Source organism: Eretmochelys imbricata, chromosome 4 (genome assembly GCF_965152235.1).
Source record: "Eretmochelys imbricata isolate rEreImb1 chromosome 4, rEreImb1.hap1, whole genome shotgun sequence".
In the NCBI taxonomy this organism is placed as follows: domain Eukaryota; kingdom Metazoa; phylum Chordata; order Testudines; family Cheloniidae; genus Eretmochelys; species Eretmochelys imbricata.
The window spans coordinates 21,431,456-21,448,548 of record NC_135575.1 but is presented as its reverse complement, the minus strand read 5'-3'; the positions used below and the strand labels follow the sequence as shown (position 1 = coordinate 21,448,548).

At 38.9% G+C, this 17,093-nt stretch overlaps 1 protein-coding gene across 3 annotated transcripts in view; it reads left to right on the top strand.

The window, feature by feature from the left end:
* WDFY3 (WD repeat and FYVE domain containing 3) overlaps positions 1 to 17,093 on the top strand; it is a 229,319-nt gene that overhangs the window by 195,972 nt on the left and 16,254 nt on the right. For all 3 annotated transcript variants that reach the window (XM_077814992.1, XM_077814993.1, XM_077814991.1), the window contains 10 exons: positions 141 to 261; positions 708 to 793; positions 2,342 to 2,422; positions 3,949 to 4,003; positions 4,364 to 4,483; positions 6,390 to 6,507; positions 11,303 to 11,409; positions 12,262 to 12,415; positions 14,915 to 15,006; positions 15,332 to 15,544. In XM_077814992.1, coding sequence (XP_077671118.1) covers positions 141 to 261; positions 708 to 793; positions 2,342 to 2,422; positions 3,949 to 4,003; positions 4,364 to 4,483; positions 6,390 to 6,507; positions 11,303 to 11,409; positions 12,262 to 12,415; positions 14,915 to 15,006; positions 15,332 to 15,544 — 1,147 coding nt within the window. The remainder of the gene's footprint in view (positions 1 to 140; positions 262 to 707; positions 794 to 2,341; positions 2,423 to 3,948; positions 4,004 to 4,363; positions 4,484 to 6,389; positions 6,508 to 11,302; positions 11,410 to 12,261; positions 12,416 to 14,914; positions 15,007 to 15,331; positions 15,545 to 17,093) is intronic.

The window sequence follows — 17,093 nt, the reverse complement described above, 5'->3', positions numbered from 1 at the left end:
TTTTCCTCTGTGATGACTTTAAAAATAATGAGATTTATAGTTGCGGTCTGCCTGGCTTAACAAACTCCATAAAGTTGAAAAATAGTTTTTGATATACATTGGTGGTCATTTTTAACTTTACTTTCTCTGGTTACCTACAGTCTGCATGAGCCAATTATACCAAGAGGAGCAAGGCAAGGTCCAAGTCAGCTCAAAAGAACATGCAGTATTTTTGCTTATGAAGATATCAAGGAAGTACATAAAAGGAGATACCTATTACAGGTGACTCTTGCATTGTTTGGATTGGATGAGGATGGAGAGAATTTAGCCAGCATTGTTTATTGAAAGTGTCATTTTAAAAAAAAAAAAAATAATTTCTGGAGGTTTTCAGCAACGTGAAAGTGAGGCCATTTGGAGTCCCAAAATATGGATTGAGTTGCCTAAAATTAGGCATCCAAGTTTGAAAATGTTGGCATATATACTTTTTACTAGAGGACAGAGAGTATTTTAATGTTCTGGAAATAGACTTACAGCACTGATTCGGGCAGTTTTTAAGTTAGTTGGTGTTGTCATTGTCAACCTTTCACTATGGCTAAACTGAGGTCACCAAACTTATTTCACTTGTGAGCTACAACAGCTGATTCTAAGAGGTGACACACTAATTCATTAGTCCTATTGTTTGTAACATCCTTTGATATCCATATTTTTCCTCTGTCCTTTCTTTCCAGCCAATTGCTGTTGAAGTTTTCTCAGGAGATGGACGGAACTATCTTCTAGCTTTCCAGAAAGGAGTTAGAAATAAAGTCTATCAAAGGTATTCCAAAATGAGTTAAATTACAGTGATCTAAACTAGTAGTATTACTGTTCTAAAAAAAAAAAACTGAGCATGATTAATAGTATTACTGTTTTTTAGTCTCAGACATATTTTGAAATTATTTTTGATAGCTATATTAGAATGGGCATAAGCCCCAGGAAAATGCAGACCACACCACATTACAGGTTTAATCAATTTCGTTGCAGGATATATCAGGCTCTGAAAATACCATACTATAGGCACTGCAGAGAAACTGTACCAGTTAGTTAATCCATGGTCTGTCGATACTGTATTGTATATGACACCCATGTAGCACAGAGAAGGGCACAACAGAAATACCTAGAAACATTTGATGAGTTTTCTGCATTGTTTATATGTAATGCACATAGTATAGATATACTTGTAATGACTAACATGCCTGTCCCTGAGTGTTGGCTGAATATATTGTCTTTATATTTGGAAAACCTGGGTTTGGATTACTCTCTGGTGACCTGGATATGTTATATAAATTAAATATTAAAATTTTGGGATGGGAAAAGGAGATTTTGCTGTTGCACAGAGAGCTTCTCCAGGCACATGAAGAAGAGGGCTGTGTGTACCGCTAAAATAAGTTCGCTTGTGGATTTCAGACAAAAAGTGAGATGTGAAGAACAAATGAAAGCCACTAGACATCATATATCTGTTTCTGAAGGAATGCAGCTCAAGGTTGGATGAGAAAATGAGAGCCCACCCTTTCATGCCATGACATCTTGCTCTCTGAAAAAGAAAAGAATGTTGGTTTGTCTGCGCAAGAAAAGAGGTTGACGTTAGGTCCTTCTTCAGGCAGAAGGTAGACCTACAGACCTCAACCAGCTGAGTCAAGGTTAAAAGTTTTAACCCACATCTATGCTGGAGATAAGGTTTGTGGTTAGCTAAAATACTCCAATCTTACCTCAGCCTCTGTTCTAGTGCAGACAATAGAGATGGTTAGAAAAATTTGACAAAACACTTCTTCATCAGAGTTTTCCATTTCATCAAAATTGAAACTTTCCACCAAAATGGTTTGATTTTTATGAAGGTCCGGTGGAATCCTGCCACCTCAACTGAGTCAAATAGACTGGTGCATCGCCAAGGGTGAGAATGAGAATCCTTCTCAGAATGCCTGAAAACAAGAAAAACAAAAAAACTCCACACCTGGTCATCTTTCCTGAGCTTTCTTGAAGAAGGGAAATTCTGTGTTTTGGATCATGTTCACCCCAATCAAAAGTAGAGAGAGACAATTCTTCTGGACATAATTGAGACTATGGGGAGGAAGTTAGTGTCTGCTATTGGTATCCAGAAAGACTAAACTTGCTACACGTGTTAAATATGAGATTGAAATGTCTAACTTTGTTTGCAGATAGGAGATTGGGAGAGTGAGAGTGGGTAGTTAATTTTTTCAAAAGAATTTACATGGCTGCTTGGAATCAAGTTGCCACTTGAATTGAGTTTTGGTGGTTGGATTCTCTTAAATAAAAGGTACACATGGAACATAAATATAAATTAATTTTATTCTTTTAACTAATACAGGTTTTTGGCTGTGGTTCCATCTTTAACTGACAGTTCAGAGTCTGTATCTGGACAGAGACCTAACACCAGTGTAGAACAAGGGTATGTGGTTCTCATCCTAAAAATCTATTGCTCAGAATGTCAAGTGAAGAGACTTGTTTTCAGTGTTTGTTGTAGGCATGTTGGTCCCAGGGTATTAGATAGGCAAGGTGGGTGAAGTAATATCTCACCAAGCTCATCATCAGAAGCAAGCTCCCTACAACTCAAAGAAGCACCAGTCCCTGCTGTAACAACAGATGCAAAGCCTGCAGACATGTCTCCACTGCTACAGTGATCAATGCCCCCACACACACACACACACAAAAACAACGCACCTTTCAATATTCAGGGGCCCTCCACATCTCTGTCCCAACATGTGGTGTACCTCATCCAGTGCACTAAGTGCCCCAATAACAGCTGTAGGTGAAACCAGAGAATAGCTACGCTCTCAAATGAACTCTCACAGAAAAATGATAAAAGACAAAAATACCCTGTCACCAGTGGATGAGCACTTTTCACAGAGTGATCGCTTTATATCTGACCTATCAGCTCTTGTCCTAAGAGGAAACCTGCACAACACCTTCAAAAGACAAGCCTGGGAACTTAAATTCATAATTTTGCTAGACACTAAAAATCATGGTCTTAATAAAGACCCGGGATTTATGCCTTATTACAACCATCTGTAACCCACTAACCCCCTTTTTTTGTCCTATGAGTGTCGAGGTGTTAACTGTCCACTTCACCTTGAATGGTCTCTTACAACATGTTAACTCCTTGTGCTAAACAATCTGTTCCAGCTTGTATTTAGCTGTGACCACTCTGAGTGCCTTTTCCTGACCTGAAGAAGAGCTCTGTGGAAGCTCAAAAGCATGTCTCTCTCACCAACAGAAGTTGGTCCAATAAAAGGTATTACCTCACCCACCTTGTCTCTTTAAATAAAGAGACTTATGTTATTTAAAGTTCTGGATCTTCTGGAGAACTATGCATCTTCCGTGCTGAACTGCACTGCCTTGAGCCAGACCAACAAGAGTGATTGGAGATGCTAGGTCTAAAAATGCTGATCATCAGGAAGTTGTTAGTGAGAAAAAGAAAAGGGGAATTCACATAAAACTTTTGATTTTACAAATTGCCTTTAACGTACAAATCCTGTTGGCACCACTATTTTCCAACAAAAGTTATGTATATTATGTGAATTAACATTCTTAATAAATTAATTTGTTTACTGTTAAATAGATTTCAGCATGAAAAAGAACTTGATACAAGGTATTAAATAGCTGTTCTTAATGTGGGTGTTATAAGGTTAATTTGTCCTTGCACTGAAATGCATAGTTAAATGTTTTAATTACCTTTGATCAGAAGTCAGCTAACATTTGTGCACTGATTTATGTAGACGTCAATTTGATAGGCATTGTACAACATTGGTAAGGTATAGCACTAGCAGATCATTGATACTGCAATTGTTATAATTCTACAGATTAAAATTTAGGTATTCAAATTCTAATGCTTTAAGTTTTGTACCATGTTACAAAGATGCAGCCACAATATTGCTGCTCAGTAGAAAAACACTGACACTTCCTTATTCCGATTAGGTCTGGCTTGCTTAGCACTCTAGTGGGAGAGAAATCTGTGACACAAAGATGGGAGGTAAGTATGAGGGTTTTACTGTGCTTATATTGTAGGAAGAGCCAAAATTTATAGTCATATGCAATGAAATATTTGAATAAAATTTGCTCATGTTCAGTAGGTTGAAAAATATAGTACCCCGGAACACTCCTCTCCATAGCAAATTGTTTTGCAGTATTTTGAAAGAAACAAAAACTGTTTGCACCATTAGAAGTGTGAGACAAAACAATGCAGTAAATATCAGAGAGAGAGAGAATTTTCCCAAATCTTTTATGCTGTAGTTTCTACCTTGTTAGAGAACTGACCACAGTGAAGATCTGCCAATTTAAGTGTTTGATTATTCTAAAATGAACTAAAATGCTAATATTTATCCTTTTTAAGAGAGGAGAAATCAGTAATTTCCAGTACCTGATGCACTTGAACACTCTGGCTGGCAGATCCTATAATGATCTCATGCAGTACCCTGTCTTCCCCTGGATCCTTGCAGACTATGATTCAGCGGTAAATATGAAAACTTATCTATGTCATGCTAATATTTGTACATGTTTATTTTTAAGGTGTGCTAACATTATAGTTGGTTCACATTACCTCAGTGGAGCTGGGACCTATTCCATTTTCCAAATCTTTAATTTGTTTAGTTTCTTATGCCACTACACATATTCCTACAATGAGCTCCATGCAGGCTTTGATCCCTGAGTCCCACTGTGCAGAGTCCCACTGAAGTTAATGCAGCTCTGCACAGACAAGGAGGACTGTTTACAAAGAGCTCATTGCAGCCCCAAGTTTTTTTGCATGCTGGCCTGGTGATTGACATGGACAGAAATGCAGTGATGCTTTGTGTCATAAAGTTATTTCTTGTAAATCTCCACCATAATTTTCTAAACTGTTTCCCTGTGGCTTTTGTGACATAGCGCAGCGGTTCTCAGCCAGGGGTCTGCCAAGCCCTGCAGCTGAAATCCAGACCCCGAGCCCCTGCACCCCCCGTGCAGCTGAAGCCCCAGTCACTGGCTCCCCCGACAGGGCTGAAGCAAACAGCCCATAGCTACCCCCTCCCTGCACCATGAGCTACCCCCCAACTTGCACACAGCCCCTAGCTACTCCCTGCCTGCACTCTGAGCTACCCACCCCCGCCTGCACGCAGCCCGTAGCTACCCATCTCCCTGCACCATGAGCTACCCACTGCCTGCACACAGCCCCTAGTTACCCCTCTCCCTGCACTCTGAGCTACCCCCCCCAATTCGGACACAGCCCCTGGCTACACAGCCCCTAGTTACCCCCTGCCTGCACCCTGAGCTACCTCCTGCCCGCACACAGCCCCTACCTACACCCCTCCATGCACCCTGAGCTACCCCCCAACTCGCACACAGTCCCTGGCTACACCCCTCCCTACACCCTGAGCTAGCCCCCTGCCCTCATGTAGCCCTTAATTACCCCCTGCCTGCACCCTGAGCTAGCCCCCTACCCGCACACAGCCCCTAGGTACCCCTCTCCCTGCACCCTGAGCTATCCTCCTGCCTACACAGAGCCCCTAGCCAGCCCCTCCCTGTACCTGGAGTTACCCCCCTGCCGGCACACAGCTCCTAGCTATCCCCGCCCTCCCTCCGCCCCCAGCGCACCCTTAGCTGTTTTCAAACTTTTTGAACTGAGCGCCCCCCCCCCCCACCACCACCACCCATCCCTTTTCTTCTAATTTTTGGTTGCATTGCCCAGAACCCAGATAGGCTGGGTGGCCTGCTGAGGTGAGTCGGGGTAGAGGAGGAGCTCCCTCCCCAGACCCTGCTGTGTGGAGCTGGCTTGAACCCAACTGGCCTGTGCCCCCCACCCCTTCAAAATAGAAGTCAAACTACCCCTATGCCCGAGGGGCCTGCCCCCACCCAACTCAGAGCTCCTACTCTCCCGCTGGGCCCTGGAGGTTTTATATCGTTTGTGGGGAAGGGGCTCAGAAAGAAAAAGATTGAGAACCCCTGAAGCATCCCTGTTTGGGAGACATTGCAAAGTCTCTCAGGGAGTTTAGCCCCAACCTTATGAAAGTGATGAACCTAGTTTTGGAAAAGGGAAAAAGTGATATTAATGTTAGTTTGGGCAATACCTCTGGCTAGTCGGTTTTGTACCGAAGGGTGGGCATAAGGTGCTGTGATGAAGACCTGCTGCTGAGGGTAGCTTTTGCGAGAAGAGTGGGGAGATATAAAGCACACCCACTATTAGAATGTAGTAAAGATATCTTCTTGAATTAGGCTGAACAATTATTTAGAAAAGCACAACTAACTGGATGAGCTAAATAATTGCTCCTGCTTACAATATGAGGCTCTAGAAGGAAACGATAAATACCATCTAGCTCATAAGGCTGCTCGTCTTGATCAGCCAGTGCAGAGTGCTTTTAAGAATCTGTATTTGTTTGTTTTAAAAGGAACTGGATCTTACTAATCCCAAGACGTTCAGAAACCTGGCCAAACCAATGGGAGCACAGACAGAGGAAAGATTAGCACAGTACAAAAAGCGATACAAAGATTGGGAAGATCCTAATGGTAAGTGATTGTACACATGCAGATCTTGAAGAGCAGAGATGGGCGCATTTTAAGTTAGTCAATGTGCCTGTCTTCTTCCTCCAAGAACCCCCTAAACACCTTTTGCTTATGTGCATACCAGACACTGTGGGAGGGCAAAAAAGGGTGTGGTGTGGCCACTTTATGCCTGTGTCCCTTTTAAATGTGGCCACACAGCAACTCTGAGGCCCCCACAGGGGAATACCCCAGCTTAGAGATCTACTCTTCCCACACGGGTGTCGCTGGTGTGGGACGCTGCTAAAGACTTGGTTATTTCTATGCCCATCTTCCCTGGTAGTTACAGTGACCCAAGTTAAGGCAGCCCTCAGAGCTGTTCTTACCTGCTCTAGGGAATGTACACACCCTCCCCCTTTGGTGCTAACACCAAACTCAGCACCAGCACAGGGATGAATGCCTCACTTGGTTTGTATGGCATTTCAGCCTGTGCCAGTGCAAAAAGGAGAGACATGATTCAGTCCATCAAGGATATGCAGAATACTACATTAAGAAATCCTAATTGCTGCCAAAAAAAAAAAAGGCAAGCAGGAGTTTTCAAACTCTTCCATACTACAGACACATGTTAATAGAGAGAGTATCTCATGGACCACCTATCCTCCTGATTGTGATCACATAGCATCCCTGTGGAACTAGTTGTTTACATGAAAAAGTAATATTAGAAAAGCAATATATTTTGAGCAGTTTTTAATGTAATCTAGCAGCTAGAAATAAATAAAACCACTGTCATATGACCAGGCAGCTCTTCACAGACCACAGCTTCAGAACTGCTGAATAAAATAAACAAGGCAAATAGGAATCTTTTTGCATAGATAGATCTTATACAGCTTATACATTCAGTTCTCAGTGCATGTATTTACTAAGTACTCATTCATCTGAAGAAGATAATAAATGCAATCAGTCTCTTTATATTACTCCTTTAAAGTATGCAAAATGCCCCCTAGAACTGAGTTAGATTTGATATTTTTTCTCAATTTTAGAATAATTCCCTTAAATATTAAAAATATGATCTGTGCATGTGCCTAAACTGTTGTTGTTATACTGCACTCCCTTCCTATTATGCCGTTTTTTCAGATAAGAATTTTCTGATTCAAGAACATAAGAGTGGCCATACTGAGTCAGACCAATGGTCTATGTAGCCCAGTATATTGTCTTCCAGCAGTGGGCGGAGCCAGGTTCTTCAGAAGGAATTAACAAAACAGGGCAATTTTTTCAGTGATCCAATCTGTCATCCAGTCCCAGTTTCTGGCAATCAGAGGCTTAGAGACACCCAGAGCATGGGGTTGCATCCCTGACCATGTTGGCTAATAGCAATTGATAGATCTATCCTCTGTGAATTTATCTAATACTTTTTTGAACCTTTTGGCCTTCACAACATCCCCTAGCAATGAGTTCCACAGATTGACTATGCATTGTGTATAGAAGTACTTCCTTTTATTTGTTTTAAACTGGCTGCCTATGTGAAAGGATAAATAATACTTCCTTATTCGTTTTCTCCACACCATTCATGCTTTTATAGGCCTCTATCATATCCCCCCCCCTTAGTCGTCTCTTTTCCCAGCTGAACAGTCCCAGACATCTTAATCTCTCCTCTAATGGAAGCTGTTCCATCTCCTAACCGTTTTTGTTGTCCTTTTCTGTACCTTTTCCAATTCTAAAATATATTTTTTGAGATGGGGTGACCAGAACTGCAAGGAGTATTCAAGGTTTAGGCGTACCCTGGATTTATCTAGTGACATTATGATATTTACTGTTTTGTTATCCTGTTTCTTTCTGAATAATGAACTATCTGTGATGAGGCCAACATCTCTTTCGTCAGTGGTAACAACTAATTTAGACCCCCATCATTTTGTACGTAGAGTTGGGATTATGTTTTCCAGTGTGCATTACTTTGCATTTATCAACATTGAATTTTATCTGCCATTTTATTGCCCAGTCACCCAGTTTCATGAGACCCCTTTGTAAAACTCTTCACAGTCAGCTTTGGACTTAACTGTCTTGGTTGATTTTTGCATTGTCTGCAAACTGTGCCACCTCACTATTTATCCCTTTTTCCAGATCATTTATGAATATGTTGAACAGCACTGGTCCCAGAACAGATCCTGTTTCCATTGTGACTATTTATTCCTACACTTTGTTTCCTGTCTTTTAACCAGTTACTGATCCATGAGAGGACCTTTTCTCTCCTCTTCATGACTGCTTACTTTGCTTAAGAGCCTTTGGTGAGGGACCTTGTCAAAGACTTTCTGAAAGTCCAAGTACATTATATCCACTGAATCATCCTTGTCCACATGTTTTTGTTGACCCTCCTCAAAGAATTCTAATAGATTGGTGAGGCATGATTTCCCTTTATTAAAGCTGTTTGACTCTTCCCCAACGTATTGTGCTCACCTACGTGTCTGATGATTCTCTTCTTTACTATGGTTTTGACCAATTTTCCTGCTATTGAAATTAGGTTTACCAGCCTGTAATTGTCAGGATCATCCCTGGAGACTTTTTTAAAAATCAGTAATACATTAGCTGTCTAGTATAGGAGCTGATGTAAGCAATAGATTTCATATCGCAGTTAGTAGTTTGGGAGTTTCATATTTGAGTTCTTTCAGAACTCTTGGGTGAATACCACCTGCTTCTGGTGACTTATCTTTGTTTAATTCTCAGTTTGTTCCAAAACCACCTCTATTGATCCCACAATCTGGGACAGTTCCTCAGATTTGTCACCTAAAAAGAATGGTTTAGGTGTGGGAATCTTCCTCACATCCTCTGCAGTGAATACCAGTGCAAAGAATTAATTTAGCTTCTCCACAATTGCCTTGTCTTTCCTGAGTGCTCCTTTAGCACCTTATTCATCCAGTGGTGGCCCCATTGATGATTTGGCAGACTTCCTGCTTCTGATGTAGTTCCAAAAATTAACTAAATTTTTTCTTTTTTTTTTTATCATTTGCTAGTTGCTCTTCAAAATCTTTTTTGGCCTGCCTAATTATACTTTTACACTAGACTTGCCAGAGTTCATGTTCCTTTCTGTTTTCCTCAGTAGGATTTGACTTCCAATTTTTAAAGGATGCCATTTTGCCTCTAACTGCCTCTTTTACTCTGTTGTTTAGCCATAGTGGCACTTTTTTGGTCCTCTTACATTTTTTTTTTATTTGGGGTATAATTTTAATTTGAGCTTCTATTATGGTGTTTTTAAAAAGTTTCCATGTAGCTTGCAGGCATTTCACTCTTGTGACAGTTCCTATAAATTTCCGTTTCACTTGCTTCCTCATTTTTTTTATAGTTCTCCTTTCTGAAGTTCAGTGCAACGGTGGTGGGCTTCTTTGGTATCCCCCTCTCCCACCCACCAGAACGTTAAATTTAATTACATTATGGTGTCTCTTGCCAAGTGGCTCCGCTATATTCATCTCTTGGGCCAGATCCAGTGCACCACTTTAGGACTAAATCAAGAATTGCCTCTCTCCTTGTGGGTTCCATGGCTAGCTGCTACAACAAGCTGTCATTAATGGTGTCTACAAATTTTATTTTATTTCTTCCTGAGGTGACACGTATCCAGCCAATAGGGGGATAGTTGAAATCCCCCATTATTATTGAATTTTCTATTTTTGTAGCTTTTCTAATCTCCTGGAGTATTTCACCATCACCATCCTGGTCAGGTGGTCAGTAGCATATTCCTACTGCTATATTCTTATTGATGCCTGGATTTCTAACAGTAGAGATTCTATGGTACAGCTTGATTCATTTAGGACTTTTGCTCTATTTGACTGTTTTCATATAGTCATTCCTATATATTTTGTACCCTGGTATTACCTTCTCCATTCATTATTGTTCTGCCAAGTTTCTGTGATTCCTATTACACTGACATTCTCATTTAATACCAGGCATTCAGGTTCATCTGGCTTCATACTTAGACAACTAGCATTTGTATACAAGCACTTCTCAAATTTTTCAATATTTAGCTGTCTGCCTTCCTGTAATGTAATTGAATGGGACTCTTTCTTTTGACTGTTTCTCTTCAGCTCCTACCTGTACTTTATCAGCTTCTATCCTCTCCTCTTTACTAGGATATAGAGAATCCCTGTTAATAAATCCTCCTCTGAGGGATGCATCTGTCCAAACCTTGTGCTCCTTCACACCTGTTGGCTTTCCCCAGCCCTTAGTTTAACTGCAACTTTAATAGGTCGATACCAGAAGTTTGAGGACCACTGTTCTAAAGTTACTGCACTGTCCAATACCAGCAGGTGGCAGAGTTACATTTTTGAACATCCAGCAGAATTGTGTGAAGACATTTGTACAGATGGCTTGTTGTTGCCAGCAAATGAATAAAATAAAATCTTTACAAAATCTGTAGTCAGCAATTCTGAGAAATATTAGAGCACTAAGCCTTTAATTCCACATCTTAGAACAGACTAAAAGTAAAAATTCTCCTTTAGAAGAAGTAATTGTAACTGTCTTGGAACGTTTCAATTATTCAAAGTATAAAACTGCTTAATGTGCAGTGTTGCTGGGCAAAAGACTGTTGAATTATGACTAGTGGATTACTGCCAAAGTTTAAGTAAGTGGTTTCAATGTCAAATCATAAAGTTTAAATAGTCTTAGTTCCGCAAATATGAAAGCTGCAAATACCAATTTTTAATGTGTTCAGGGTCTTACTGTTCTCACAGTCTAGCACTTCTTAAACCTATTAATTTCTTAATTTACTGCAGATTTTATCATGAACATTTCCTCTTTATTTCCTCTTCATTTATGACTTCTAATTTTTCTTTATCAGGGGAAACTCCAGCTTATCATTATGGTACTCACTATTCATCTGCCATGATAGTGGCCTCTTACCTTGTCCGAATGGAGCCCTTTACACAGATATTCTTAAGGTTACAGGTAAATTGTGTGAGATTTCATTTTTCTCTGTTTCTGTCTTGTGTAAATTTGAAAATGGGTAAAAATGTGAATCATCTTGTAACTTGATTCTCACTGAGCATGGCAGAAGAAAGGAAGTGCTGTAGCGGCATTGTTTTCTTCTTGGTGATGGTTACTCTCTCTAGAATAGCAAAGAGATTTCATGGGCAGATGTATATGATCCTTCAGATGGAAGTCTGAACGTTTTGAAAATGTACGCTGCACGAAAACTCAACAGAGAAAAAACAGCTTTTTATTCAATAAAGTAATAGTTCAAATCCTACTTCATCTATTGTTAAAAGAACTCATGCATTAGTTTCTCTTATTTGCTTCTCAAGTGTTTAATGACTAATTTGTTAAACTGATTTGTCAGTATTGTATTAAGAGTCAAATTAACCAAACATTAGCACAGCCTGGAATTTTCTGAGAGCTCGAAAATTAATTGGGTTCACAGTGCTACATTTTAAATATTTTCTTAGCTGGAAACCATCAGGCAAGAACATTTATTTTCTTTGGGCCAGCATTTCAACCAAAAAGACTAATATTTGGAATAAGGCTAGATTTTTTTTTAAACAAAAAAAATCCTGTAGATTTATATTTTTATGCTTCATATTTAGCATTATTGCAAAGAAAGATTATAGCAACTGATAGAAAAAAACATAGTTGTAGACCCTTTTGTTGCAGGAGAGGTTTTTTCCTTTTTTATTATTGTATTTATTTGACTAAGATAAAGCATTACCAAATGGTTTTATTTTACAGTGTTATAGACCTTGGCTGAGTCTGCTGGGCTGAAAAATGTTCTGGTATAAAGATGCTTCTCATTTCATTCTACAGGGTGGCCACTTTGACCTGGCTGACAGAATGTTTCACAGTGTGCGTGAAGCCTGGTATTCAGCATCAAAGCACAACATGGCAGATGTAAAGGAACTCATCCCAGAATTCTTTTACCTCCCGGAGTTTCTGCTTAACTCCAATAACTTTGATCTAGGTAGGCAAAAGCTGCTGCTCGTATCATGTTATGGATGTGAAAACAGTGAAAGCGGGTCCAGACATAAAACAAGTTCAGTAAAATGTATGTAACAAAGATTTATGTAACAGGGTAAGAAAATGGCAGATGGCTTACTGGAACTGGGCCTCAATTATCTTTTAATTATGGGAATATGTATTTCCCAATGCTGTGTGTTTGTGTGCAATTATATAGGGAAATCTGGACAGTGCGTTTGTAACTCTTGACTTTTTCTTTTAGATGAATGAAGATGTTTTCTTAAACACCAAATATTCATTTTAACAACTCATATAAAACTGCATTTTAGAAATTAAATTGAACGATAAATTTACATTTCCAAGGGAAGCATTTTTATTAGAACTCATGCATTCAGCAAATCTTGCTTTGGTAGGAGAATTTCTGATTACTATATTTTTCTGCCATATAATCAATCTACCAGTCTTAAAGTAGTGTTTCAATACTCAGGCCAAAAGTGCTTAAAGGACAGACATAACCTAAGGTTTGCATAGTGTGTTTGTCAGTTTTGATATTTAGACTTCTAGGAGTGAAGTTCTTTAAGGGAAAGTAGCTGAAATGTGTTTAAAGCTTGATAGATAATTTCCACTGTTAGTTATTTATTCAACTGCAGTGAAATTTTGCTCAACTACTGGCAGGTCAGATCTCTGAAAGATAAAATAACTGACGTCAGATAAATATTAGTGTTGCCATAGCGTCATATTATTTGTTACGAGATTAACGCTTCAGTTTTTTCAAGTTCTATGCTGCAAATTCAATAACAGGAATTACTAACCATCCGCATCTTTTAAAAATCAAAATCATTGGTGCAGAATATTTCCTAAGAGTTTAGAAGCTTGAACCAAGGATCTCTAATGACACATTCAGACCCAAGAACATAGCAGTTACTGTATCTGTTCAGACATATTTCAGAGTAGCAGCCGTGTTAGTCTGTATCCGCAAAAAGAAAAGGAGGACTTTTGGCATCTTAGAGACTAACAAATTTATTTGAGCATAAGCTTTCGTGAGCTACAGCTCACTTCATCAGATGCATTCAGACATAAGATATTAGGGAAAGTTTCCTCTTAACCTTTATCACAGGCTATCTTATATTCTAAAACTCACATTTCTATCCCTTTTCAATGTGTTTTTCAACAAAATTGAAACTTCTGTGAATAAAAGATTCAGGGTCCAGTTCTGCAAGCCTTATTTATATTAAGTGGTATTTACAAGCATAATCCCATGAACTCAAGAGTGGGACTTTTGTAGTACTTCTCAATGTGAATAAAGGTTGAAGAAACAGTCCTTCAAGGTTTACAGCGGAGGACACAGAATATGAATATATTCTGGTAGTTTAAAAAGTCTTCCTTATATGGAGAAAATGAATCACGGTGTGATTCTACCAGTGGGATGCCTTTTTACTGTTTGCTGTTACACCATTTCATCTCAGGATTATTTTCCTCTATTATACAGCCTGTTGGCATATAAATCACTGAAAATGCACTGAATTCAGTAATTAGTCATTTGACTCCTGCTAGTCCTCCCTTACTTAAAACCAGACAGGTTTAAACTATCAAAAAGTGTAAAACTTTCAAAAAGTGACTGTAAAGAAAGTCTACTAAAATGAACATCCAAAAGGTCACTCCATCCGAGAAATTTATCTTCATATTCTGATATTTCTCATTTTGTATTTTTAAAACTTGTGCGTGTGTGTGTTTGAAAGGATGGAGTAGAGCTTTCTGAAGTTGTTCTTTAAAAAACCCAGTCATTATTCAGTACAAGCCAAATATGCAAAAAGGATCCTGGTTGTGGTATGGCTGCAAGAGGGTGTTGCATGGGCTGTTTCCATTATTCTACAAAGACATCATACCTAACAAAATATCTACCATGTGACACAGAACCATTTAAATAGAAAATACAGCTATAGTAAGATGAAATTAAAGTTCTAAAAACCTTGTTATTAGGAAGGGCTAAAGACTGTGTTTAGCTTCTCTGTAGTGAAAACTATTAAGGTAACTGGACCGTTATTCAAAATTCTCAGAAGGTTAGATAACCATCAAATAAATCCTCATAGCTAAAAACCTATTAAAGTTACATTTTAAAGGGGCATTAAAGGATGGGAAACTGAAATTATCTCTTTTTATATATATATGCGCAAGGAACATATAATTCTATGTGTCTACCCTGTTCCCTGAAATAACTTTGTGTCTTTATTTTATATTTTTAAAAATTACAAATAGTTCAAGCACTCACAAACAACGCTATATAAAAAAATATATACCCAATGGAGAAACATGTTTCCAGTAAGGACACAACTTTCGAGCTTCTAAGGGGCTATTAGAAACAACAGTAAAAAATACTGAGAAATTTCTTGAATCACTAACTTTATAAAGCATGTGCCACTGTAACTCATATGATTTTTGTTTTTTCTTGTATTGAGATGCATCACTGTCTTTTTTGCTTTTAAAACTTCAATTTATTTTGTAGGTTGCAAACAGAATGGCACTAAGCTTGGAGATGTGATACTTCCCCCATGGGCAAAGGGAGATCCTCGGGAATTTATTAGAGTTCATCGGGAGGTAATAAACATTTTAATAATAAAAAACGTAGAAAGTTTATTTGGACTTAAATACCAGTCTAGGGAGCTCAATGCATCCTTTGTGGTGACTTTTCTATTTGAAGTGCATCTTGGGGAGGTACCCTGGCATGCTGATGGACTAAAGAACCAATGGTCCTCCATTTGCTCTTGGTATCAGTATTGGCTGAGGCAGCTAATAAGGTGCTATTATGCTGCTTTTCCTTTAAACATATCAAATACTTTGTGTAATTTCATCCACCACAGTCAGATAATAGACTCGGTCAGTGACTGCCTGCTCAGTTTAATGCATACATTTTGAATTACAGGCTTTGGAATGTGATTTTGTGAGCGCACATCTGCATGAATGGATTGACTTAATCTTTGGTTATAAACAGCAAGGCCCTGCTGCGGTAGAAGCTGTAAATGTCTTCCATCATCTCTTTTATGAGGGGCAAGTGGATATATACAACATAAATGACCCATTAAAAGAGACAGCTACCATAGGATTCATTAATAACTTTGGGCAGATACCCAAACAGGTGAGGATGTTCTTTAACCTATTGTAACTATATGCCAGAAAATATTCAAATCCAAGAATTTCCAAATGCTTTAATATAAAAAGGTGTAATTCCAGTCAAAACATATTTGGTATTTAAGTTTCTAGTGTGCATTTCTGTTTTTTGTCTGGAACTTAAGTGCAAGTTTTGTGGTTGTAAATACATTTGCAGAAATGGAGATTCACTTACACATGAACCCATTCTCAATGCATCTAACATCAACTTTGGGTTTTGTCAGTAAGACTTGAGATTTCTCCCTTTTTCCTCATGCTCCAAAAGTAGAGGCAAGAGCTTATGGAGGAGATTAAAAAACAACAAATCATCAGAGAGCCAGTGTGTTACTGCAGAAGGGTAGTGCAGTATAAATTCTTCCCTGGCTTTTTGCTATGTGATAGAATACAGTTGCAACATAGTGCACAGGTTTGTGATCTGAATTTTAAGTTTTTCTGATGTTTTAATATGTGTTCTCTACTAAAATCTAACTCTGAAAATATATTGTGCATACAAAGGAAAGAATTTTGTCTGTACTGTATCTGCTTTATTAGTATTTATGCTGAAGTGTTCACCTGAAGAATGATAGGAAAATCAAGTTAACCTATTTGGGGGAGGGATAGCTTAGTGGTTTAAGCATTGGCCTGCTAAACCTAGGGTTGTGAGCTCAATCCTTGAGGCGGCCATTTGGGATCTGGGGCAAAAATTGGGGCTTGGTCCTGCTTTGAGCAGGGGGTTGGACTAGATGACCTCCTGAGGTCCCTTCCAACCCTGATATTCTAGGATTCTATGATTGCTACTAAAAGGTTAATTTCCATAATACAATAAACAAGAATGAACTTCAGGGTTTCTACTGTAAATCTACAGTGTCTGATTTGGCACCATCTTGTGGCAGAGGTTGGCACTGAAGGTAGGAGATGAAAACCCAAAGAAGAGAGAGAGTGCACAGGAAATTTAATTGTTCAAGTTGTCTTGTAGTAAATTTAGTTAGGAATACATAATTTCCCTTTTTTCTTTTTAACGTGGTTGCTTAGTTTTCTGTGGCACCTTCTCATTCCCGGAAGCTGGGAATGGGCAACAGGGGTTGGATCGCTTGATGATTACCTGTTCTGTTCATTCCTTCTGGGGCACCTGGCACTGGCCACTGTCAAAGACAGGATACTGGGCTAGATGGACCTTTAGTCTGACCCAGTATGGCCGTTCTTATGTTCTTATTATTTGTACTGTAGCTGTTGAAAATAAATTATTAAATAATTGCTTTAAAAACATTGGTTCTGGCAGGGCTGGCATAAACCACTAGCTAGAATTGAATGGAAGAATTTAGAGACAACCTTTAAAAACAAAAAGGATTGAAGCTTTGAAGGGTGGTGAAATTCTCTTTGAGAGGTCATTGTAAATTATTAAATACCAAACGGAAAGTTTATTGAATTTCCCTTGGATAAAGGAGTTCGGGTTTGCCATACGTACAATAGGTACCCCCTGAAAAGTTTCCTTTTGCCTTGTTACCATTAGGTGAGGTATTATTGATATCAGCAGGTAT